General features: G+C 36.9%; 1 protein-coding gene and 1 long non-coding RNA gene across 4 annotated transcripts; one reads left to right on the top strand and one right to left on the bottom strand.

Moving 5' to 3' along the window:
* Positions 1-1,514: 1,514 nt before the first annotated feature.
* LOC126596004 (putative glucose-6-phosphate 1-epimerase) lies at positions 1,515-8,847 on the bottom strand. Its single transcript, XM_050262427.1, has 9 exons — positions 8,435-8,847; positions 6,952-7,026; positions 5,931-5,987; positions 5,688-5,848; positions 5,409-5,549; positions 4,528-4,630; positions 4,351-4,450; positions 3,526-3,773; positions 1,515-1,827 (listed from the first exon to the last, which is right to left on the bottom strand). The coding sequence occupies exons 1-8, from the start codon at positions 8,639-8,641 to the stop codon at positions 3,559-3,561; spliced, it is 1,059 nt and encodes a 352-aa protein (XP_050118384.1). The 5' UTR covers positions 8,642-8,847; the 3' UTR covers positions 1,515-1,827; positions 3,526-3,558.
* Positions 8,848-11,834: 2,987 nt separating this feature from the next.
* LOC126596006 (uncharacterized) lies at positions 11,835-13,699 on the top strand. Of its 3 annotated transcripts, XR_007613799.1 has the most exons (5): positions 11,835-12,120; positions 12,221-12,321; positions 12,388-12,518; positions 12,617-12,683; positions 13,504-13,699. It is a non-coding gene; the product is annotated as an uncharacterized LOC126596006 (long non-coding RNA). The 3 variants fall into 3 exon arrangements; XR_007613800.1 differs by lacking the exon at positions 12,388-12,518; XR_007613798.1 differs by having other exon boundaries at positions 12,221-12,518.
* Positions 13,700-25,108: the final 11,409 nt, after the last annotated feature.

Genomic DNA, 25,108 nt, shown 5'->3' with positions numbered 1-25,108 from the left:
ATTAGTATTAATATAAATTTTGGTCCACTCACATTTTCTATTTTTAAACCCCCCTCAGAACTTAGTGATGAAGAGTATGACCCAAGCATCGAGGCATTTCCCTACTAGTGACCTTGCATCCTTCCACTCTAGTATGACTTCCATTTATGATCATTTGTCACTTGTTGTTTTACCTTTCTCTAGCACTTTCGTTTTGTGGTATGCTCTGGATACATTCGTACATTTTTATTCAGATTTGTGAACGTTGGATACTCTGTTCTTACATGTTTAAATTGAATTATTATTTTTTTTGCCTCTTAATGTTTTGCAAATTCCTTGTGATTATAGTTGTTGTATGCTTTCTGGTTTACTTGTCCTCTCATATTTTCGCATATTCATGGCTTCCGTCACCCTTGGGTGTCGACCAGCATGTGCCATACATGTGTCATTTGGATATCTGGGTTGGGGTGTGCCAATCTCTAATAGTGTAGACAAACAAAGTAGACAAAAGTGTACCATACAGGCTTATGTGGCATGTTTCCTACTCATTTTTCCTTATGGAAACTTGATCACTCCAATGAATTAGGCAACCCAAGTTTGCAAAATTGTATTAGATTATTTATTTTCATCCTTTGTTCCTAACAAAAACAATACAGCACAATCTAATTGAGGGACCACAAAGAGTATTTTAGTGCGAAAAGAGATGTGAGACCCAATTTGTCTATTAAATGTGTAGGCAATATTGCCTACTTAATATGAATAATAATAAACAAAATTGCCTACTCGATGGCCTACACTATTGGAGCAAAGTTATACCATGTAACTCATCAACACGAATTTGAGTACGCATTTACCTATGTAATTTGAGATGCTCGGACAGATTTTTACTTTTACATAAACGATAATTAAGGTGGATTCTTGACTGGCAAGCCCCTCAATATGCAACCATAGTGCAGTCGAGCATGGGCCTAGACCTAGTAATTTTTTGCACGATTTGTTAACATGATACGAAAATAACAAGTTCCAAGATAACATGTTAACTAGTTAAGTCGTTATCATTTCACCTGTTATAAACTCATTAATAAGTTAGATTGTTATCAAGTCAGCAGTTAAAAACCTGAAAAGATAATCAGTATGACACCAAAACGACACAAACACAACCAATTTGCCAAGTCAAGACATTAGGCCTAATAAATTCTTGCGTGACCCCTTAACTCAATACAAAACACATAACTCGCTAACAAAAAGAATCGTTATCGAGTTACTTGTTATGGACTGATTTACCAAGTCTACATGGGCCTACTGCCAGATCTAATTGACAGAAATATCATTTGGATTTATCCCTCACATGAATCTTGGCAAAAATTGCCATATTTTTTGCTACTATATGTTCAAATTTCATCTCGCTATATTTTTTGTAAATAGAGAAGGAGATGCATATCATTTATGGATGAAAATTACCAAATTTCATCTCTTCTATCAGGAGAAAACATACAGTGCCACTACTCTACATATTATTTTAAGATAAGAAGGAATTACCGTAAACCAAATCAAATCGAATCTAAAAATCGAAAAGAACATTCACTGAAATTTCGTTTAACAGAAACACGTACTCTCATCCACCGGACCAAGTGCCGACCATTTCCACTCGAGTTAATTTCCTTCCACACCCAAAAAAACAAAAAAAAAAATAAAAAATAAAAAAAAATTTATCGACTTAAAAAACATATTATATCGAGTCATATGTACTCATGAATCGATCATTTCACCCAACACAGTAAAATTCTCGGAGCGAAAATAGCGGGCTGAATTTGTTGTCCCGACCGATGTACATGTGCAACAACATACCTGCAGAACGAAAGATCTATTAGACTATCACCAACAATATTTGAAATCATACTAATTAAAACAAACGACAACATCTATTTTAACAGTTCACGTCCATGAAACCAACCCGTCTGTATTCCCGAATCCTCGAAAAGCTATTCTGAGAATATGAGTCGATTGAACAAATTCCCAAACCCCCTGCTACCATAACAATCTACTCCATAACCATTACCCATAAGCAAAATCACATTCCAAACTAAATGATGCATCAACATCCCTTTAGTTTCTGTTAATAAGTTTCTTCACGAGTAATTCATCTTCTATCCTCTAGGTATACCTGGCATTTTCAATCCGACCCGTTAAAATTACTTTTCAGGTGAGTGATAAACGGGTCGGATGGTTAACGGGTCAACCCGTTATTTAACGGGTCATTTTGAGTGAACCAATGAAACCCGTTTCACCCGTTATTGAGGACTTGTGTAATTTCAATACTAAACCCTCAGTCCCTCTCCACTCTCTCTCACGCAGGCCGTTGCTCTCTGAGGGATCGCCGGATCGGTGTGCTCCTTCCCTTCTAGCTCTGGTTATCTCCCTCATCTTCAAGAATACCATAAAGTTGGGGGATTCTAAAATCTCTTGCCCTTCTTGCAACTGCGATTGCCCTCCTCTTTTGTCCCTCCTCAAGATTGCTCCTGGTAATCCTCTCTCTCCCTCTCTCTAAAATATGGGTTTTTTGTTATTTTGGATCTGATTCCTTATGTTTTTGTTTCTGGGTTCTTCTTAAAGTGTGGATTTTATTGATTGGAATGAAATTAATGCTTACCCATGTCATCAATTTGGGGTTTTGATCTTTGTTTTTGCTAATTTTGGATTTGGAGCTGCTCATGTATTGGATTATATGTGACAAATGGAACCCAGTTCAGATTTAGATTTATTTTTGCTAATTTTGGATTTGGAGCTGCTCATGTATTCGATAGATTTGTGGCGTTGAACCCAGTTGGTTTTTGTTTTGTGGTTCCTTTTGGTATTTCTCTGAACCTTATTCTATTGGAAAGATTTCTTTCTTACAGAGTGTAAAAAATAAAAAATAAAAATAAAAGGTTAACGGGTGAAACGGGTTGAAACGGATGACCTGTTAACTTAATGGATTGGGTTTGGGTGACCCGTTAGCTTAATGGGTTGGGTTGAACCCGACCCAAACCTAGTAAACCCGACCTATTTACAGGTCTACCTCTAGGTGGTCATAATGTTATAATTTCTCCCTTCAAAATACCTTTAATTTAATAAGCTATCCATTCCAATTTAATCATGTGTACCAACCGAGCCCTAAAGGTTTGGCTGCCACCTTTGAAAAGAAACTATTAGTAGTCAATTTCCCCTTCATTTTGCTTACTAACAATTCATTGGAGAGAAAAATAGAAGCAGATACAATTCGTTCATTAGAAAGAAAAAAACAGTACATACGAGCTAATATTTTTGTTACCAAATAGTAAAACAAGAGCTGATCATGCAAAATAGCAACAGTTCAATCAGAAAAATGAAACAACGAAAAACAAGTATAGGCATCTTAGAAAGACAAGTATGAATTCATTGTAATGCTTATGTTTTGAATTTACAAGTTAGGTCTACTTGATGCATCAGACAATTCGTGGTGAAGTGAAAGGCCAGCACCAGATGTATGATTAGATATTTACTAGTTTGAACTCTCGGCACACGTACCTGTACAAAGTATAGGCCAGAATGATGGAACTTTCAGCTTCCCTGAAGAACCTTTCGAGGATCAAGTTGCCCGCTGCAGTAACTGGAAGGAACAGCTGAAAGCTCCTGCCTTCCTCTCCACTCCTCTCCAGGTTTCAATGTTATAGGTTTCTCAATAGCAGCAGCCTCCACACACAGCATATGCTTGTATTCATCATCTCCAAAGTCAGTCAAAGCCTTCGCCTTCTTATCCCAGGGATTCCATACAACTGAATGGGGGAAAAAATTTAAATCACTATACAGTACAGAATACAATTCCAACAAACACTACGAGGGCAGGTATTTCACATTATAACTCTTATCAACAAAAAACATCTCACTTCTATTAACCAAGAATCAAATGAGAGAACCGGCTGTGGAACTTGGATATATTCAACGAAGATCATTAGTGACTTAATCAACATAAAGACCTAATAAAACTGGTTGTAGATTTAGGAAAGATATGATAGTGTAGGACTTAAGGTAAAACATGGCTGAAGACGGTGGATGTTGATAAATTTAAAAATTTTCTTCACTATCAACTTTTAAATTAATCAAATCATAGATCAATAACATTTAAACCAATGAGGCTACTATTTTGAAAAGAACGAAGAAAGAACAAGAGTTCTCTCCATTAATCCTAGTTATCTCGGGAGTCATAGGATAGAGCAATTCACTCTGTTCTCTTGTTAGTTATGATAAAGCCACTATAAGCTTCAGTCAGGACACCGGAAATTTTAAAAATAAAGAAAATAGACTGCAGCAGGAATAACTCTAATATGAAAGATTGAACATATTAATCCTAACCAGCATCTGGAAGACCATCTTTGCGTATTACAAATGTTCTCTTCTTCTCATGATCCAGAATTGCAATCTTTGTAGGAGTGCTCAGATATATCTTGTCCACCTAATTATTATTAGGAAAATAAAGTGAAAAATTAACAAAACTAATAAACGCAGAAATTGAGAGAGACTTCAACTTACCTCTGACTCAAATGTTATAGCATCGCCCTGTTCAGTGCAACGTTTCCTGCTCTGCAAGTTGTCAAGATAATCCAAGGTTTCCAATCCTTCTACGCGAACTTCACTGAACAGAAGCACAAAGAAAATTTCAATACCATCCAGAACTGTTGTTGTCCTTTAAACTGTATATTACATGATATGGCATTTAAATTGAGGGCAAGCATGGATGGTAAACAACGGTTTTTCTTTTCTGACTGTCATATTGCACAATTCGCAGTTAATAAGATCTGATTAACTTTAAATTTTTATGGGATAATCTTATCATTTTAAATATTTTAATTAGGTTTATAGAGTTTACATAAACATAGACATGCATCTATATTCAGCATACAAGGAGCGAACCACACTTTTATAATTGTATCCTCTGTATTGCATGGAACCTCTTTACAAAATACCCAACAAGCATTAGCTCTCACTGAAAAGGAGGCGATCCAGCCCACCTTCCAGTACGGCTACGTTCGCAGAATATCACATGCTCATCAGTTAAAAAGTGCTTTAATTTTACCCATTTTCTGAGCTTGTCTTCAAAGTTATTTTCATAATGATGCGACCAAGTACATTTTAAGTTATTATGCTATTTCAGTCACACATTCTGCCACAATGCAGCATAGTCAACCATAGACAGACGAGATATGTTTATGCGTCGTACTCTGATCACTTATGGAGTGAAAGAAAAGTTCCAACACCTACAACAATGATACCTATACTATGCTCACAAATTCAAGAGTATTTTAGGCAGAAAATGAGATGAAAAGCTATCAATTTTGGAGTCCCTTTACTTGTTTGGTTTATTTAGAGGCTAAATAAATAGCATTTCTTACAAGATCAAGTGGATGAATAACCTGATATCTGAAACAGCAAAGTAAGTGTGATATGCAAATGTGAATGTGAATGGCTTCCCATCGGTGTTGGTATTCCTGATGCGGGATATCAATGTCAGATCTCCTCCAGGTCCCAAAGCTACCCGCAGCCGGAACTCATAACTTCAGTTGAACATGAAATCCAGTAAAAGAAACCTTATAGTTAAAGTTGACGAAAAAACAGAAGTTATGTAGATTCCAATTAGAATCTTCCTCCAATGTCTTAACAAATAATAAATCAACATATTTCCCAGTATTCACCTGTGAGGCCAGGTCTTCATATCTTCTTCAGTAGGCTTAAGGATCAAGTCAATAAAAACTTTATTGGGACTATTTGTTGGGAACGGAGATGGATCAGAGTCAATGCTCCAAAATCTGTTTCTAGCAAATCCATGTGCATCAAGAGGACCAAGATTTGAAAACTGCATAAACAACGTACAAGTTCCCTTCACTAGGATGAACAATCAAATAAAGCAGGAAAGACCATCAGAAAGGAGTGCATACCTGCGGAAAGCATAACGGGATTCCCCCACGAATTGCTTTTGGAGGCTTAAAGATAGCCTGCGGAAGAAATAAGATATATACATCTCAGATGAATTGTTTTTGGGTGAATAAAGGAAGGGCAAAAATAAAAGGGGGAAGAAATATGCCACAAAGTATTATCAGTCCCCTTTCCATTGTGAAATGCATGATAGTAATTAAGGTTATATCCCTTTCTACAAATTTTGATAGCAAAATCCAGTTAAACAGAAGATATGGTATAAAATAAAAAACCAGATGGGGAACAGGGATGGGGATGAGAACGGGTATGGGGCAGGGACCTCAGTCTGCACCCCCATACCCCAACCTTATTTGGAAGAAAAAAGATTGTCGTCCCCAACCCCATGCTTTCCCCATTCGGTGTGGGTTGCTGAGAGAATTGAGCATCACGGATAAAACTGTCATCCCTAGTCGTCTCATGTTTCATGACACTAACGAAAAACAGTGTTGCCAGACTTCCAAGAATCTATAATCAACATCCTAATTATCCTCCCAGGAGCACAGAACAGTCACAAAAGCAACCTGACCAAATCTTAAAGCCCACCTAAAACTAAAAGAATAAGAAACAAACTGAGTTGATAAGCAAAAATTTGGATGACATAACTTTATAATGGTGTATACCGACACTGCTCACTCCACATAATGCAGTACCACAATGCCAACATGCACTCCATCCTTTTCAAAGGTTTGTTATTACAATACAATAAGCTCCCATCCGTTTAATGCATACATATCATATTAGCAGTTTTTCATCCAAAATAATGCTATGATACATGAATACAATGGTTAAAAGCATTTTCTAAATTATGAACAAGAAAAAGAAAATATGTAAAAAGAATCCCCATTAAAGATAATACACAACATTGTAAAGAAACAAAAAATGAAATGGAAATTCCTTCAGTGATGTCCGTTGGAAAAATCAAGAGAATTTACACCTAAAAAAAATAATAGATAAAAAGAATTAACATAAATTGCTGCATAGCACCTTACTGCTAACAAATAGCAATTCCTCTCCATGATCATTCTTCCATGAAGTTACATGAGCCCCATACAAATACACCTGAAAAGCCCAAAAACAAATAACTATAAGGCAACAGAAGTTGAAAGGCCACTGTAATCAGCCTTGGAAATATGCTTCTGCAGCCTGAAATTACATTCTAAAATGAAACAAACATAGAAAGTGAAACTATGCAGACCAATAATAACTCAGGGTGCAATACCAATTAATATATTAGTGTTTAAATCTAGAAAGAGCAAGACTAGCATCAAGAAAATCATCATCAAGCGGTAAATGAAAAATAAAGCATTAGCATGCACTCAAGTAATTGTATCCCAATTCAAGTGTCATCAAGGGAGAGAAGTGAACCAAATTGGCATTCTACATAGGCAAAAGACAGTAGGCTAATGTCAGAAACATTAATAGACTATCGCACTTATCAGATTAATTAACAAACACTAAGTACGAAATCACATTGGATACATGTCCCGTGAACAGGCAAAATCAAAATTATTTGAGTGTTTTTAAGGTAAAAAAAATATTCGATTTGATAATAAATCTTGTAATGTACACAACATAACACCACTAGCTTTCTCATATTAGATACTCGTCTTAATTTCCTTCCAATTGAAATGACTGAACTTTGTGCATCTACTTATAAATATCTATTTAGCAAGAGAAAAAAAGAAGTGTCATAGCAGATTAGTTAATACTCCATGAACTTCAAAACCTTTGGAAAGATCCTATTGCTATTGGTGGACCTACTGTTCCTCACCAATCAGACTTGAATTACACTCCAAAAGGAAATTATGAGTTTAGTCCTTCCATGATATGAATTTTTGTCCAGATTTGACCGCAACAACTAGTTTCTAATACGAAAAAACAGTAAAATTAATAAAACCGCAGACACTTCTCGATCCTCCAAATTTGTACAAAAATGAGAAATTACCAATACACTTAACCGGTTTCTACTCTTATCAATCGAAGACACTTCTCAATCCTCCAAAGGGTAAAAGATGAGGCAGGCTTAGGTTTGTACAAGGAAATTTCATGGTAGTAACTAATAAACAGATTCCTGCTCTTTAAGTTCTCACTCCGAAACCGTGGAAAAACACATTGTTTTCCCTTAAAACAATTAGTTCAAGATTAAAATTAGCCTGATAAACAAATAAATAAAAAATCAATCACTCGTGATTTCCTCATCACCTCGTTACTCAAGAACTCCACCCAAACAGATCGAACAAATCAGAACGCAGCAAATCAATAAACCCTAGATTCACCAAACGGGATCTAAGTCCAAATTAACAAACAAGATATTGAAACAAAATCGAATAATTCCATTTCTAATTCTAAAACAGAAAATGAAATCAAGCAAGCATCAGATCTCGATCAAACGAAAAAGAAAAAGGAAAGCCAAAACGAAGGAAAAGAGGGATATAAGGGAGAAGGACGTCGTTTCCGAGGGGAATACCTCAGCAGAACTGCCTCGTGGATCATGGAGGACGAGTTTGTCAAGGCCATTGATGCCCTTACAGGATTCAACGCCGGGATGAAGGCTTACGTTAGCATTAGCAACGGCAGCAGGGCCACCACCGCCAGTGGTAGTATTACTGGATGCATTTGTGGGGGATAATGCAGCAGATGCAGCGATTGGATTCGGAGCCTTGTCGCTGCTCATTCTGTCTCTGAAAAAGGATCGATCTCTCTCTCGAGAATCGGCTTTGTTGTTGTTGATGTTGCCTGAGAAACTGAAAGGCAGTGATGGAAGTAGCAGCAGCAGAGCAACAGCCAAGTTTCTGTCACTAAAATTAGGACTTAGGAAACCTCTTTCTCTCTCGCGAAACTTCCTCTTGTCTTCTTCCTTTCTTCCTTTTAATATTTTCCTGTCATGGGAACGAAACCTGTGTTGTACTATAACAAAATATCTTAGGACAAGGATTGTCTACCTCCTTTTTTTTTCCATGTCTTTCTATGCCTTTTTATTTTGTGTGGTTACGGTTAAGTCACGTCAATATTTTATATTATTTTTTTATAAAGATAATAAGAAAAAAGTAAATAGTAATATAAAATGTTGACGTGGTTTAACCGTGATCACACAAACACGGTCCTTCCATGCCCTCCTATTTTGTGTGGTCACGTTAAGCCACGTCAACATTTTATATTATTTTTTTATAAAGATAATAAGACAAAAATGAATAGTAATATAAAATGTTGACGTGGCTTAACCCTGATCACACAAACAGGAGGGCATGTCCTTCCATGCCCTCCTATTTTGTGTGGTCACAATTAAGCCACGTCAACATTTTATATTATTTTTTTATAAAGATAATAAGACAAAAATGAATAGTAATATAAAATGTTGACGTGGTTTAACCGTGATCACACAAACAGGGTCCTTCCATGCCCTCCTATTTTGTGTGGTCACGGTTAAGATATGTCAACATTTTATATTCTTTTTTATAAAGATAATAAGACAAAAATGAATAGTAATATAAAATGTTGACGTAACTTAACCGTGATCACACAAACAGGAGGGCATGGAAGAAGGGGGGCAGACAATCCTTGTCCAATATCTTATCTAAAACATAATCGCATCGTTATGTTGGGTTATTAAGCTAGTTATACATTTATAAGTATATATCCACGTATCAAGGGTATGAAATTTTTTATTTTTGTTTTTAAAATTGAATAAGAGAAGAAGAGAGTGAGATAGAACGTGAGTGGAGAGAGATGTTTAATTTTTTTTTTTTTTTAAATTAGAGATATTAAAATCCATGTAAGTGATGCTTAAACCAAAAAAAAAAAAGCAAAATTTTGTTTTGTGAAATTACATTACTATGCTTAACTTTTTTATTGTGATAGAATACTAAATAGCCTTTTTCACTCTTTGTGATTGATAAATAAGATTCTATTAATCTGTAGTTTAAATACTTGTATTTTTTTTTCTTCTTATTAGTCATATAACATTTTAGATCTTTAAACTATTAACCTTTCCACCACTTAAATAACGTTATGCTCTTGTATGATTGTTAGACATAAAAACATTTAGTGTACACACTCTCTAAATAGTATATACATGTTATAAAGGAGTTTATTTGGTATGGAAATGACACATAACACAACTTCACATACAAATGTAAGGATTTAAGATTTGGTCTGTTTGTTCTTCATGACCTAAGGAGGGTAGATTTAGAACTTGGTCCGTTTGTTGTCCATAATTTCATTTCTCCCTTAGAAATTGAAATCAGTTGGAACCGGGCAACCAAACAATGAGATAACAAGTCTTTTGCTGACTGTCTTAGTTAGTGGATTGAAAGTGTCATGGAAATCAATTTCTTCTTGTTAGCGAAACTATCTTGAAACTAGCAATGCTTTGAACCTGTCGATGGAACCATCTGACTTATGTTTACTAGAAAACCTAAATAAAGCACTACTACATTGTAGCTTGGAGAATAAGAAACCGAAGGAAGGGGTCTACAGATATGGGACAAGTGAGATTCTTTGATTTTGGGCAAGAAAGAAAGAAGAGGGGCGGCTAGGGTTGAATCTGAGATTTCTCAGTTACAACAATATTTAAAGATGAAAATTTTGACTCACCATTCATGGGAGTCGAATACGAGACCTCTTACTTACAAGTGGAGAGAAATGCAAACCATAATACTAATTGTCCTTCATGTCAAACACCCTTCGATTATCTATTCAAGGTTAAAGTTATTTCTAGTTGATGTTGAAGATATTTCTATTTTCCCTGGAAGTGATTATATTGAAGGTTTCTCTTGTGGGTTGAGGATGTAGAAAAACTTTTCAAGACACGACCAATTACGGAAAGGAAGATGGTGAAGATGCCTACTTCTTATTTAGATGGTGATGTGCGTTTATGGTGGGATCAAATGCATAATCTAGGTGACAACAGGGGAAAAATCTTATCCAAACTTGACGTTGGTGGAAGTGACTAATTGTTAAGAAATTCTTTCCTGATTTCTACAAATTGTATTTGGCAAGAACGGGCCAATCAATCATTAGAAAAGAAGCTACGCTGATGGAGACTAAAATTTAATTTTGCCAAGAAATGGTGGATGTTAGGGGAGAAGAAAAATAACAAGAAATTTTGCTTGTTGAGAATGATTTCCCACACGTGGAGTGTAACAACTCATCCCTAATTTTACAGTTTTTATAATTTTAATGGTGTAAATTGACGAAAATGCCCCTTGAAGCGAGATTGTTAACTTCCGTTAACTGTCATTTTGTGATGCGTATAAGCTACTATTTTATCGTATTCTCAGAGTACGTGATGTTTCAAATACGTAGGTGAAAATTCTTTTATGTTTAATTTTAATTTTAGTACAATTATTTTAAATTTATGTTATTATATATGTATATTTGGCGTGATGTTATTATATATATATATATATATATATATATATATATATATATATTTGACTCCATGTTTTTATAAGGATATCATATTATAGTATTGTATGGAACGAGAATGAAAGTTTGAGTTTGGTTATAGTATTATATTTTCACCTAGCTATTCGTATTGTCACATGTCACAGTCCGTCCCGAATTATTTTATCGTCAGTGTGAAATGTCTATTTTTCCCTTGGACGTTGAGGTGTGTTGTGTGTGACATGCTTTTAGAGGTGGTCCAATATGTTAAGTTTCTAAATTTTTGGACCCAATTAGAACTAAAGGTTCTAATTGTTTTGGGTGGTTGTAAGAAAATCAAGAGCACACACATACTCCCTCTCCCGTTGACTATCTTTCTCTCTCTTCCCTCTTGGTTTTTCTTCCTCTTCCATACAGTTGTACGGTCAATTCGTGAATCAACCATTTTGTGCACGAATCAAGGTGGTGAAGGTAATGACTGTGTTCTTTACGAGCCCAAGAATTCAACCATACCATTTTTAGGACGTGAAACCTTCGAAAACCCGAGAACCAGAATTCCCGAGTTAAGGTATTGTTCATGCAAACGTAATCGTGAAGTTTTCAAGGAGTTTTAAGGTTAGAGGGAGCCTTAACACACCCTCACGAAGCTCGAGGAAGAAAGTTGGAGTGATTTGGACGTCGGGATGCGTAGTTTGACAAGTTTGAAATTTTGGCCGGATTGTCGAGGTCTCTTAGGCAAGATCCCGTGGATTTCAAGGCCTAAAAGTGGTAAGGTTTTGTTCCTCTAGCCTTAAGCTTCATTTTGGTTCAAATTTCATGGATTTTGGTGCAAAAATGAGTGAGATATGAAGCTTTAAAGATTTTCCAGAAACCGGCGATCGCAGCGGCACCGGCACCGGACTCTAGCGAACCAAGGAAGAAGGAGGAGAATATTCCGTCAAAGTTGACAGAATATTCTGACGCCATTAGGTAACTTTAACGGCATATGCTACTTTTTAACGAAATATTCCCTAACAACATTGAGGTTTCCGTTAGGTGTGCCAAGCACGTGCCTACGCGTGGGGGCGTATATGGCCGTGCCTTGGCCCGCACGTGAGGGCATGTGGGATCATGAAATTTTTTTCTAAAATTATGGGGATGCTCCTGACGTTGAGTAGGTCATGGTGGTATATTCAAACATCCCATTTGAGCATTGTATGAGAAGTTATTTCCTAGTTTTGTGTATGTGCTTTAAATAACTTTTATTCAGTTATTTCGCATATAGGTGAGACCTATCCTGAGGACGAGCGTCATCAATCGAGGCTCGGGGGTTACGACCCTTCAACATATCAGTGAGTGGGCTTTTGGTTTTCCGTATATGCCTATATACTTGAGATTTTTCCCGGAAAATGAATTTGAATGATTATACGTTTTGAAATGCCATGCAAAGTATTTGCCTATTTTATTTATGCATTAGTAGTTGCATATATTTATTATTGGTGCTGCAGACGCACATGTAAGTGCCAGGTAAGTTAATAAATTAAATATATGAGATTGTTTCAGTTATGCAAGATACGATATGATGTATTGAGAGCTCATAAACCTGCACCCCGGTGTTAGTGCTTCCGCCCAGAGTTAGGGCACAGACCTTCACGTGATGTTCACCTCCCGCACCATATCCTCACCTTGGATCCAAGTTAGGTGCACAAGCTTGTCGTACAGACCACTTTAGGTGGTTCCAACTCATAGGTGACCTGCGATCATTCGCACAATCTTCATATGATCGTAGCACTAGAGCATATTTATTTTACACCTAGTCCTATTGTACAGACCACTTTAGGTGGTTCCGACTTGTGTGCAGAATTTGATATGATTGAGATTGGTTATGAGATATAGATTTAGCCATGCAGGTCACGTTAGGTGGATCTAGCTGATATGATGTCTGGCATTGATATATTTTAACTGGATTATTTATAGCATTTCATTGAGATACTTTGGCATGGTATATTTCTATGGACTTTCATCCTGAGCATGAATTTTGATATAGCATATATTATATTCTGAGAAATTATACAGGTTTTACGGTGAGGGGTTAGAACATTTGAGAAATGAAATGATTTTGAAAAGCTTTGTTTTTGCCCACTCACACTTTCTGTTTTTGCGCCCCTCCAGGTTTTAGGTAGAAGTACTTTGGTGGCTCACCAGGATTTCAACGGTGGTTCTGACAGAACATCATAAATGTAGGATCACCCTTGGGTGTTGTATAATTAGTACTTGTCCTGCTTGACTGCACTTAGGTTATTTATGCTCTGGTTGTGTATTTCACACTTAATCTCGCACTAGCACTTTAGCTTAGCTAGTACTGCTAGTAGTTTGGTTTTTTTTTTTGTTTTTATTCACTCGTATGTCTCTATATCAATTTTACTTCCGCACTGTGCACATGGTTACGTCACTCTTACGTGACGGCCAACACGCCCTGATTTAGGTCGAGGTGTGCCACGTACTCCGAAAATACGATAAGATAATAGCTCATACGCGCCACAAAATAACGATCAACGAAAGTCAACAATCTCACCTCAAGGGGCATTTTCATCAATTCCCATTATAATTATAAAAATCGTAAAATTAGGGACAAGTTGTTACATGGAGACTCAAGAAATGGGTGATTCTGAATTTGTTATGCCTTTAGAGAATCAACAATCTAATAAATTGGAGTTAAATTCTATTGTTGGCCAAAAAAAATTTGGGGAAGGAAAAATATTTTGATAATCATTTGGTATATTTTAATCTTGTTTATGAAATTAACTTCATGATTATCCCACCTAAGTGCACTAAAAGTTCGGCTTCTCGAGTTGAAGAATTTATTTGCTTAACAAGGGACTTGTCTACTAGCTACCAAGATCGTTTTAAGGAGAACTCGAGGTCGAGTTCCTTACAAGTGGAAGAATCTGATGTAAGATAGGAATGGGGTGAAATTCTACGAAGAAAGGTAAAGAAAAGTAAGTGGTCTAAAATTAACAGGAAATGACGCACGAGACAAAAACTCCACCCAAATATCAAATATGGGGTTAAAAGAGGAAGATGTTGTAAGCATAATTTACTGAACAATTATGGAGGCCATAGAGAGAGAAAGGTGCAACAATAGTAGAGAGAAGAGAGATGTGTAATTATGGGTGTGTTCTATTCCACCCCATTGTGTCTTTATTTATAGTAGTAGGGAAGGTTAATCCATTACCCTTTTAGGATTACAACTCTTAATAGGTAATCAACTCCTAATATGAATATAAGAGATATTCAAAGATATACTAGGATTTACACAATCACATTCCTAATCTAATAGGATTGCAACACTCCCCCCTTAAGTGTGTAAATACTCAAGTAAATGGCACATCAAGTCTTCAGTGATAAAGCAAGTACAGTTGATGAAGTCGTCGACACAATGAGCGAAAGCGAGTCTCAAATCAACATAAGAATGCATAAAAAGGTAAAACTCACAAAACCTCGCTATGGTAAAACCCAAGGTGGGAGAAAAACCAATAGACTAAGAAGAAAGGTGAGAAGTTGCATTAAGTCAAAATTATACATCTTTTGGACGCAAGTAGGTAAGCTCACAAGGGTATGATCAGCCTAGGATGGGTGCCTCGTTAAAACCTAGTTAGGTAGCTAAAACCCAGTGGGAAAAATGCTCCTAATCGTAGGGAAAAAGTGTACATTAAGATCAAGTGAGTATACTTCTGGATACTCCCCCTGAGTTTGACATAACTTCCAAACAAGAACTATAAGTATTGCATATGAATAGTTAGGCATACCAATTCCTTGGAAAAGCTTCAGGAAGGTTGACTTTGGCAGTGACGTCATGTAAAAGTCGGCAAGGTTGTCTAGGATCGGTTTGCATGACTTCAATCTCCTGATGCTTTGCTGATGTAGATGTAATATGTCTTGGCGTTGACTTCATTGATGTATCATGGCTTGGTCGAGTTGATACATGCGGCATAATCTTCATGGATCGTCGTTGGGACTCAACAATGGATGAAAACACAACAAGTACTTCGAAATATGCTCAACGAGAACTTCAAACCATGTTTCACTTGTGGCATAATGAAGTAAGGTGAGTCTTGGAACGGTTCGAAGATTTCGCAACTAAGGTCATATCGTGCACCTCCAAGATATTGTGATATCCTTTAACGGTAAAGATATAACCATTCGGGGATTTTGCCTTGTGCGGGTTTGATAAGTAACCTGCGTCAGCATAACAAACAAGGCAAGCATCATTTCGAGGATCAGGGGGTCAGATCTGCTCGAGATGCGTCAGGATTTGATTTGCCCAAATTCATAATACCTTCAGGGTACGTCTTTAATACCAATTTAATGGTTGTGTGTAGGCGCGGTGCTGCACCTTTACTAAGATTAATAGTGAAGGAGATGTCCTATCTAAATACAATGAGCTAAGTACAACGAAGTGCAAAGTTGAACTCAGATATGGAATTTCGGATTCCATAACCTCTTGAAGGGTCTCATTTGCATATAATGTATAGACGATCATAGGTATACTCAAAGGTAACACTTTCGGGGTGTAGTTCGACTGGTAGACCAAAATACCATCAGAACAATGCTTTAACTTTAGGTTAAGGCATAAACGAGTTTTCCCAAGATCCTTCATCTCAAATTCCATCTTCAGGTGCGAGGCAGTTTTCTCAAGCTCTGTTAAAGTCTTAGTGAGATTTGTATTAACGACATAAATTGTAACTCTAGCAATTCGGAAATAAGACTTCATAGTTTAACACACAAGGGCATAATTCATATCTCCGACTGATCAAATAATCACTTTGACGGGTATACCACATCTGTCATATTGTAAGTGAACACCTCAAACAAGTTAAGAGGGTGTTCCGTGGTTTTGGAACTATTTGAACCAGTCCACGTAATTCTTTGAGAACTTACATGTAAATCTCTGTATCTATATCCCCAATGAGAAAACACTAACCACATTTCATAATGTTGCTATCAATCACAGGACATTTGAGAAAAACCTTGTGTCGTAAGGTGTGCATCATAATGCACTATATCATTCATCTCATAACGTTTCCTTTCCCACTTGTAACACAACAGGTTTACCTTGGGCAGTGTGGGAACTATGGATCTAAACACACTTTGGTAAGGAAGTTGATATGGATTGTAATTTCAGTTGTCCAATCAGTTCTACATTGTCACTTAATCAATAGAACACGGTTCGATATCGTCACTTTTCATTTATGTCGGTAACTACCATATAAGTGAAAACATCATCGATGGTAATCTTATTTCAATTCCATTTAGCTCATCTAAACTTGTATACTGGACCAAGAACTTCAAGTCTCGGGTGTAATCTGGATTAATCTCATAAGATGGAAATGATTTGAGACAACGATCGAGTGTATATTCATTATTGTGCCGTGTCTTCCTCTTCCAGGGAAGTGAATCCAACGAAACGAATGATTTGTCGTGCTCCAGGCCAAAACAGATTGATTGACTATTCGCCGGTGTACCTAACCGTCCAACATGGGTGGCACACCCTCTAGGGATGTTGACTCGACGTTTGTTGAGTACGTCTATCCTTGTAGACATGTTTGCAGTTGGTATATGATCTTGTCACTTTAACTAGATCAGAGGAATGCATTTGGAGCAACATTCTGAAATCTAGAATTCATCGCACTTACTTATCATACATGTGTGGTACGAGGATCGAGATGAAACATAATGGGCAACGCCCATGCAAATTCGCGCTGTTATCCAAGAACGTTGACGTTCTTATCTCCCCTTAACGGTGGGAAGGCTATCTCATTAAAGTGACAACCAACAAATGAGCGGTAAAAAGATCGCGTGCAAAGGCTTGAAAAGAGCTAGTGTGAAGAAGAATCATGATCGACAAAAGATACACATCCTTCTTTGATGACCCATATTGGTACGTTGCGGCGGCGCAAGCTGGCACATAGAATGAAAACCCAAAGGCGTAAATACAAAAATCGTCAGGTTCGTACCCAGTAACCAACTATAACGTCATATAGGTTGGGTGGCAATAAGCCTCTAGGCGGACCAACATAGTTGTATACAAGATTGCATAGCCGTAGGTAGAAACTGAAAACTTGGTACGTTCACCGAAATTCGGACGATCATTTAAATTGCGCTTTATGATTGCTAGGTGAGGCTATTTGGGGTGAATCATGGGAATTCGATGTTCAATTATAAACCCAAAATACATGCAATACTTTATCGAAAACCGTCGATATAAACTCTCTAGCATTATCCAGGCTCCTGGACTTTAAGGGATAAGTAGGGTGGTGAACCCTTAATGGCCCAAGAGGTTTAGCAGCAATGTGTGTTGACAAACATGTGACCAGTTTGTCGATTCATCAACCAAAACTATAAGTATTTATATGGTCCGCATTTTGGTTGGATTAGTCCACATATATTCCCTTGATTCCACTGCGAAAAATGAGTCGTTTCGTATCTTTGCTAGGAATGATATAGAAATCAATTTCCCTAATAAGCAGGCTTGGCAAAGTGTGCTTGTAGGCACAAGATCCTTACTTCGGGTAAGGAGATGCGTCGTAGCATCATTGTTCGACTTAAGTATCCCAAAAGGTCATGCCAAAGCAAGTAAACTGCTCGAATCACCAGGCTCCAGGCCAACCATATGTGGTGTATTCCCAGTTGGGAGACAACTCATTGGCCCTAAATCAAAGCTTTAGGCTCATTTTTGGAGGTGGTGCAAAGATATTCCACTCTATTTTCATCAATGGTTTCAATTATGATCATTGTTCTCTTTAATATCTTTAAAAACTCAACGACAGGGAGAATTTAAGGTCCCTTAAATGGTGATGCAATACCATTCATACTATGAGGAGCGTGTCAGTGCTCTTAATCAGGTTGGATAGACCTGAAGTCGTTGTTAGAGATGTGATTTAGGTGTAAAGTTAGTGTGCGTAATACGCATTCATCTAGATAACTAACTTCCCCACATTCCTACCTAATCACATGTTTAATTGAATTCGGTCACATGTATTAAGAAACAAGATTCAATTAACTCATATTTGAGGACAATATCAATAAGATTCTCCATAAGTAAAACATACACCAAACTTGATCCAAGAACATGGAAAGATGTTCACAAAGTAAATGGTTTAGTAAAGGGATTTGGCCAACAAGGTCATCCATGCCAAAATTCTGCTCTCCAATGGTGTTTGGTGGAGCAAAATTAGTCACACATATTAACTACTAGAACGGTACCCCTCAATGATGCGAAATATATAAGCACACAAATTAAACCCTCTTGTTGACAATTGTAGTATATATGTAAGTAGGGATCGTTCTAGGCCGGGGATTATGAGGGATTGCTAAAACACTTGAAACTGACTTGAAAACGTAAAACTAAGTTTGGAACACTAAACTAGACTCAAAGAATGCAAAACTAGACTCTAATACACTAAAACAACTCAAATGACTCAAAACAGCACAAAACAAGCTAATTGACTCAAAACAGACACTAGGAATGACTTTGGACGAAAATTGACTTTTACTTGACTCAAAACACTTAAAAACACAAACTAAAACACATTCTAACTAATTACACACACTAAAGTAAAGGGGGATTTGGTTTTGATGAATTTGAAAGTAAAACAAACAGATTGTAAACTAAAACAAAGTTTGGATGAAATTGGGTAAATTGGATGGATGATGGGCTAGCTAGAGGGTTCTTCTCCACATATGACACACTTGCATACAATCGATTTCCAGTTGTTTCTTTCAATAAACCATAAATCTCAATACCCCAGTTTAATTAGGTACGCTTAAATTAACCCTTAGATTTTCCTTATGTCATTGAATTGGACGGAAATAGTGCATCGCAATCAAATTATTCTTCAAAAGTTCCCTACATGAAAGTGCATAATAGAGATACAATCAAAGATCATTAAGTTCTATGAAAATCATAAGTATTGACAAGGCATTCGTAACTATGAAAGTGCATAATACTTATGCCAGGAATTTACTTAACACGATTATGACTAGCAACCTCCACTACTTATGAATATAAGTTCATAACGATTAGGTGAAACTCCCTTATATCCTAGCATCAGATTTATGCATGCAAAATAAGTGTGCATTCTCAACCCACATACACAAACAAGTTTTAATTCAAACAGATAAGTAAATTAAATTCACAATTTATGAAATTACAACTGGATGTAATCAAATCATATTGCAAGTATAGTCATGGTTTCAAAATTCCCCCTAGCTAAGAGGGGTTTAGTTCCTCATACTCGCAAAACAAAGATTATTAAACTTAAAACATTGAAAACAAAAGAAAGATTACACCTAAAAACGTTCCAGCAACTCTAACTTGAATGGCAAGCACGTCCAAGGGCTCTCATTCTTCTTCTTTGCTACGGCACAAGGTATGGTTGATGATTTTGATGGTGAATTGTGGTGGTGGATGAGTGATGGGTGATGAGAGTGTAAGGGTGCGGCTGGATGTGTGTATTGGAGAATGGATGAGAAGAATGATGTATTTTTGTGCGGCAAAGGGAAATATTTAAGGTTTTAGGAAATCAAAACCCTAACTTATTTAGGTTAGCAGAAATTAAGTAAAAACTACTAGAAAAAGGAAAACAAAATCAGAAATCAAAGGAAAAAGTAAGGAGATATGCGGCAAGGCTTTTAATTAAAAAGGGAATGTGATTTGGTGCAGGAAATAGGAAAGAAAGGCTCTCCCTTGCACGGCAAGGAAGAGAAAGGGACAAGGGAGGTGCGGCAAGGGGTTTAGGACTTCTAGAAGTTCTTATTTAGTGTCTTAATATGATTAGGAGTCCTCTTTGTTGCTGGAACTTAGGGACTTTTAGGATTAAGAAAGGTTAAAACCAAAGTAGGAAACCTTGGCTTAACATTCCTTCTACTTGTAGGAATTCTTGTGTAAGTAGGAATCTTCATTCTTCTAGGAATCCATCTTCAATTAAGAATCATAGCATCTTTAGGTCTTCAATTTCGTCCATCTCCCTTGCTCCAAGCATGTGATATCCATTCCAAGCCCAAAACTGCTCCAAAATGCTCTAAAATGCACTTTCTTGCCTCCTTAGCCCTTTGGACCTACAAACACACGAAAATAACTTAAAATACTAAAATAACTAATAACTAATAACTAACAACACAAATGCAAGAAAACAAGCTAACTAAGTCGCCTAAATATGCTCCTATCAAATTCCCCCACACTTAGCTTTTGTTAGTCCTCAAGCAAAACGAAACAAACAAAAGAAACAAAATACAATCTAGACCTTCCAACAATTACCTCAGGGATTTCCAATGAACATGACATGCTAAAAATCATTACTTACACAGATTTTGGCCATCCTTACCCTCGAGCACATACTTAATCATAGTTACCATCCACTAGCTCGCATTTAATCAATTAAAACAACGTTTTGAATGTAGTAACATGCCTTAGAGAGTTCACTCAATTCCTCACTAAGTACACTCTTATTTTCACACAAGAATTTCTGACTACACTCCCTACACTATGTATATGTGAGAAGATTGATGTAAACATGAAGACTAGTACTCACATATGTTATAGCAAAGAAATCACTTTTCTAGAATTATTAATGTGTGTATATATATGTATAATCTCATGAATGGAATGCTACTACTTAGACGTGAGAACCAGTGATATCATATGCTCATACCAACTCTAAACTCCACATATTGAAACACACAACACTCAAGATGGAAGTCAAGGGTTGTAACGGGGTTAAGGGTGTTGGCTAACAAAGAAAGGTAAGGAACAACAAAGGTTCTTAAAGAAATAGTAAGTAAAGTAATGAAATTGACACTTAGAATTCACTTTTGAATGCAAAAATCAACTTTTAAACACAAGGGAAGATTCATGCAACACCTAGGATCAAATTCAAACTTTTGGACCCTTTCTTCAACAACCAACACATGTGAGTTCATTCTCACTTTTTATTTTTCCACGAATTTTTCTTTTTTTATTTTTTTTATTGCCGTGCCCTTGTCTTTGGCACACAAAACACACACTTTGAAACATTCTTCCCCCACACTTACTTTTCTGCATATGTTGATCAAAAGGAATTCACTCTAAGTCATGCTTCACTATTCTTTAAGAACAAGGTATGGAAAGTCCTATTCTAGGCTATGTAAGGATAATGTGGTTAACAAAGAAAATAGGCTAAACAAGGCTCAACGGGGCTTAAACCTACAAAACAAATGACAAAGGTGGGTTCGGCTATTTGGCTTTGGTTCACTAAACAACTTCATCTTAAATATGTGTTATGCAAATCAATTTCATGCTTTGAATGGAACGGGCATGAGTTCTAGTATTTGGGTTTGTAATGATGAAACGCATTCTAAGTAGCAACCAAGCAAAGAATAATGAGATCATGCAACGACTTTAGAAAACAAGAATGCATAGATTAATAACTCTCCAAATAAACGTTTAGGCTTAAGTCTCTCAGGGATGTAGTGTTAGTTTGAGTTCCTTCCTTCAAGCATGTTACAAAAACTGATTTTTTTCCTTTTGTGAGTACATGTGAATTTGTAAACTATAACTACAACCAAGCATAAACTAAAGAGCATATCAAACTTCCATCCATGCTTGTAACTTTCTTTAACAGTCATGCACTTAAAAACCAAATCCTCATCGTTGTGTTGGAAGGTACCCTAAGACACAAACAAACACACAAAAACAACTCTTTTTGGGTTTATCAAAACACTTTTTCCAGATTTTTTTTTCAAATTTTCGGATTTTTACTTCAAAACACATTAAAACACACCAAAACACACTAAAAACACTTAAAACAGTGAGTAACAACATTAGAAGTGATAGGTGATAAAATCCCATGAAAATCATGCAAAAACAGCTTGTTTACCCCCCCACACTTAAACCAAACATTTTCCTCAATGTTTAAAACATAAACGCACACATAAGCAAACAAACAAACAACTAACAAAACATGGCAAAATAAAACAGTAAAAGAGAAGGTTTGAGGAATGCAAATCTGGTTTTGGAGTGAAAGTTTCATCGTTCCTAAGTGGAATGCATAGGTTGCCTCCCAAGAAGCGCTTGCTTTAACGTCTTCCAACCGGACGACTGCCATGTTAAGCTTCACTAGTGCCTACGGCATGGAGGGGTACATCCTCCACAACATGCTCCTTAAAATTCTCATAGTAGGGCTTTAACCGATGTCCATTCACTTTGAATTCTTGTCCTGTTTTCAAGCTTTGAACTTGGACTGCATCATAAGGAAAGACATTAGTAATAACAAACGGGCCAACCCACTTAGAACGTAACTTACCAGGAAACAATCGAAGGCGGGAATTAAAGAGTAACACTTTCTGCCCAATGGAGAATGATTTGCCATGAATCATCTTGTCATGGAAAGCCTTTGTCTTCTCCTTGTAAATTCGAGCGTTCTCATAAGCCTCGTGCCTAATCTCTTCAAGTTCATTCAATTGGAGCTTCCTATGAATTCCAGCAGCATCAAGGTCCATGTTGATTGTTTTGACAGCCCAATGCGCCTTGTGCTCTAATTCTACGAGAAGATGGCACGGTTTGCCATAGATAAGCCGAAATGGGGACATGCCAAGGGGTGTTTTATATGCCGTACGATATGCCCACAGTGCATCATCCAAACGCAAGCTCCAATCCTTCCTTGTTGGCCCAATAGTATTTTCTAAAATCTACTTGATTTCTCTATTCGAAACCTCGGCTTGGCCATTTGTTTGAGGGTGGTAAGGTGTAGAAACCTTATGGTTGACATTGTACTTCTTAAACAGCGCTTCAATGGTTCGATTGCAAAAGTGAGAACCTTCATCACTTATGACTACTCTTGGCATTCCAAACCTTGCAAATAGGTTAGTTTTAATGAAATCTGCAACCACTCGAGAATCATTAGTTCGGGTGGCTTTTGCTTCCACCCATTTCGACACATAATCCACAGCAAGTAAGATATAAAGGAAACCATGTGATGAAGGAAAATGACCCATAAAATCAATGCCCCAAACATAAAAAATTTCGACAGAAAGTATGACATTTTGCAGCATTTGATCCCTTGCACTTATATTACCCATTCTTTGGCAACGATCACAAGACATACAAAAGGTTCTAGCATCCTTAAATAGAGTTGGCCAATAAAATCCACATTCTAAAACCTTAAGGGCTGTGCGTTGTGTCCCAAAGTGTTCCCTACATGCATAAGTGTGACAGAAGGTTAAAATGGAATTGAACTCCATATTATGCACACACTTACGTATAATCTGATTTGAGCAATATTTCCACAAGTATGGATCATCCCAAAAATAAAATCTAGCATCCTTTTTCAATTTATCACGTTGGTTTCTGTTTAGAGTGTTTGGAACTTGTTTAGCCACCAAATAATTCACCAAATCGGCATACCAAGGCTTACTTACCTTAATGGACAACAATTGCTCATCAGGGAATGTTTCAGTAATGGGTATGGACTCCTCATCACGCACCATACGGCTTAGGTGGTCAGCCACTACGTTTTCACTCCCCTTTTTGTCTCGAATTTCGATGTCAAACTCCTGAAGAAGCAGCATCCATTGAATTAGCCTTAGCTTGGCTTCTTTCTTGGTGAGCAAAAACTTCAAAGCTGCATGATCAGTGAAAACAACAACTTTAGTACCAAGTAAATATGATCGAAATTTAGCTAAAGCAAAGACAATGGCAAGAAGTTATTTTTCAGTGGTAGAATAGTTTAATTGAGCATCATTCAATGTCCGAGATGCATAGTAGATAACATGCGGCTTCTTGTTCTTCCTTTGGCCTAAAACAGCTACAATTGCATAATCGGATGCATCACACATTAGTTCACATTCCACGTTGAACGCAAAGGCCATTTCTTTTTTAAAGAGACGGCAAAGAGGTTGGGAAACCTTTGAGAAGTCCTTGATGAATCTTCGATAGAAACCTTCATGTCCAAGAAAAGAACGAACCTCTCTAACGGAAGTAGGAGAGGGTAAGTGGCGCACAAGATCTATCTTTGATTTGTCAACCTCAATTCCTTTTTCAGAAATTATATGACCTAAAACTATGCCTTGTTTAACCATGAAATGACATTTTTCCTAATTTTGAACAAGGTTAGTTTCAATGCATCGTTTTAAAATCAAACTGAGATTATTCAAACAACCATCAAATGAATCACCAAAAATGCTGAAATCATCCATAAAAACCTCAATAATCTTCTCAACATAATATGAAAATATGCTTATCATGCATCTTTGAAATGTGGCAGGTGCATTACATAAACCAAATGACATGCGACAATAAGCAAATGTACCAAAGGGGCACGTGAAAGTGGTTTTTTCTTGATCTTCCGGGGCTATCACAATCTGATTATAACCTGAATATTCATTAAGAAAACAATAAAATGCATAACCCACTAACCTTTCAAGCATTTGATCAATGAAGGGCAAAGGGAAATGATCTTTCCTTATGGTGGCATTGAGCTTCCTATAATCGATACAAACCCTCCAACCTGTTTGGGTTCGAGTAGGCACAAGCTCATTTTCTACATTTGTCACCACAGTTACTCTAGATTTCTTTGGAACACATTGCACCGGCGAAACCCAACGACTATCCGAGATTGGATAAATCACTCCATAATCAAGTAGCTTGATTATCTCCTTCTTCACAACTTCCATCATTGAAGGGTTGAGTTGGCGTTGAGCCTCTTGATGTGAAAAATAAGTTAACACACAAAATTAAACC

The sequence above is a fragment of the Malus sylvestris genome, chromosome 13 (genome assembly GCF_916048215.2).
Source record: "Malus sylvestris chromosome 13, drMalSylv7.2, whole genome shotgun sequence".
Taxonomy (NCBI): domain Eukaryota; kingdom Viridiplantae; phylum Streptophyta; class Magnoliopsida; order Rosales; family Rosaceae; genus Malus; species Malus sylvestris.
Note: the sequence above shows the minus strand (reverse complement) of the source record. Positions and strands in the feature narration are given on the sequence as shown.

Bases quoted from the DNA above. Each gene is read 5' to 3' on its own strand.
- LOC126596004 (XM_050262427.1), bottom strand. From the start codon at position 8,641: ATGAGCAGCGACAAGGCTCCGAATCCAATCGCTGCATCTGCTGCATTA. The intron at 5,849-5,930 runs GTATGCACTCCT...TTGTTTATGCAG, and splicing joins TCCCGTTATGCTTTCCGCAG to TTTTCAAATCTTGGTCCTCT. The intron at 5,550-5,687 runs GTGAATACTGGG...GTTCAACTGAAG, and splicing joins ATGAAGACCTGGCCTCACAG to TTATGAGTTCCGGCTGCGGG.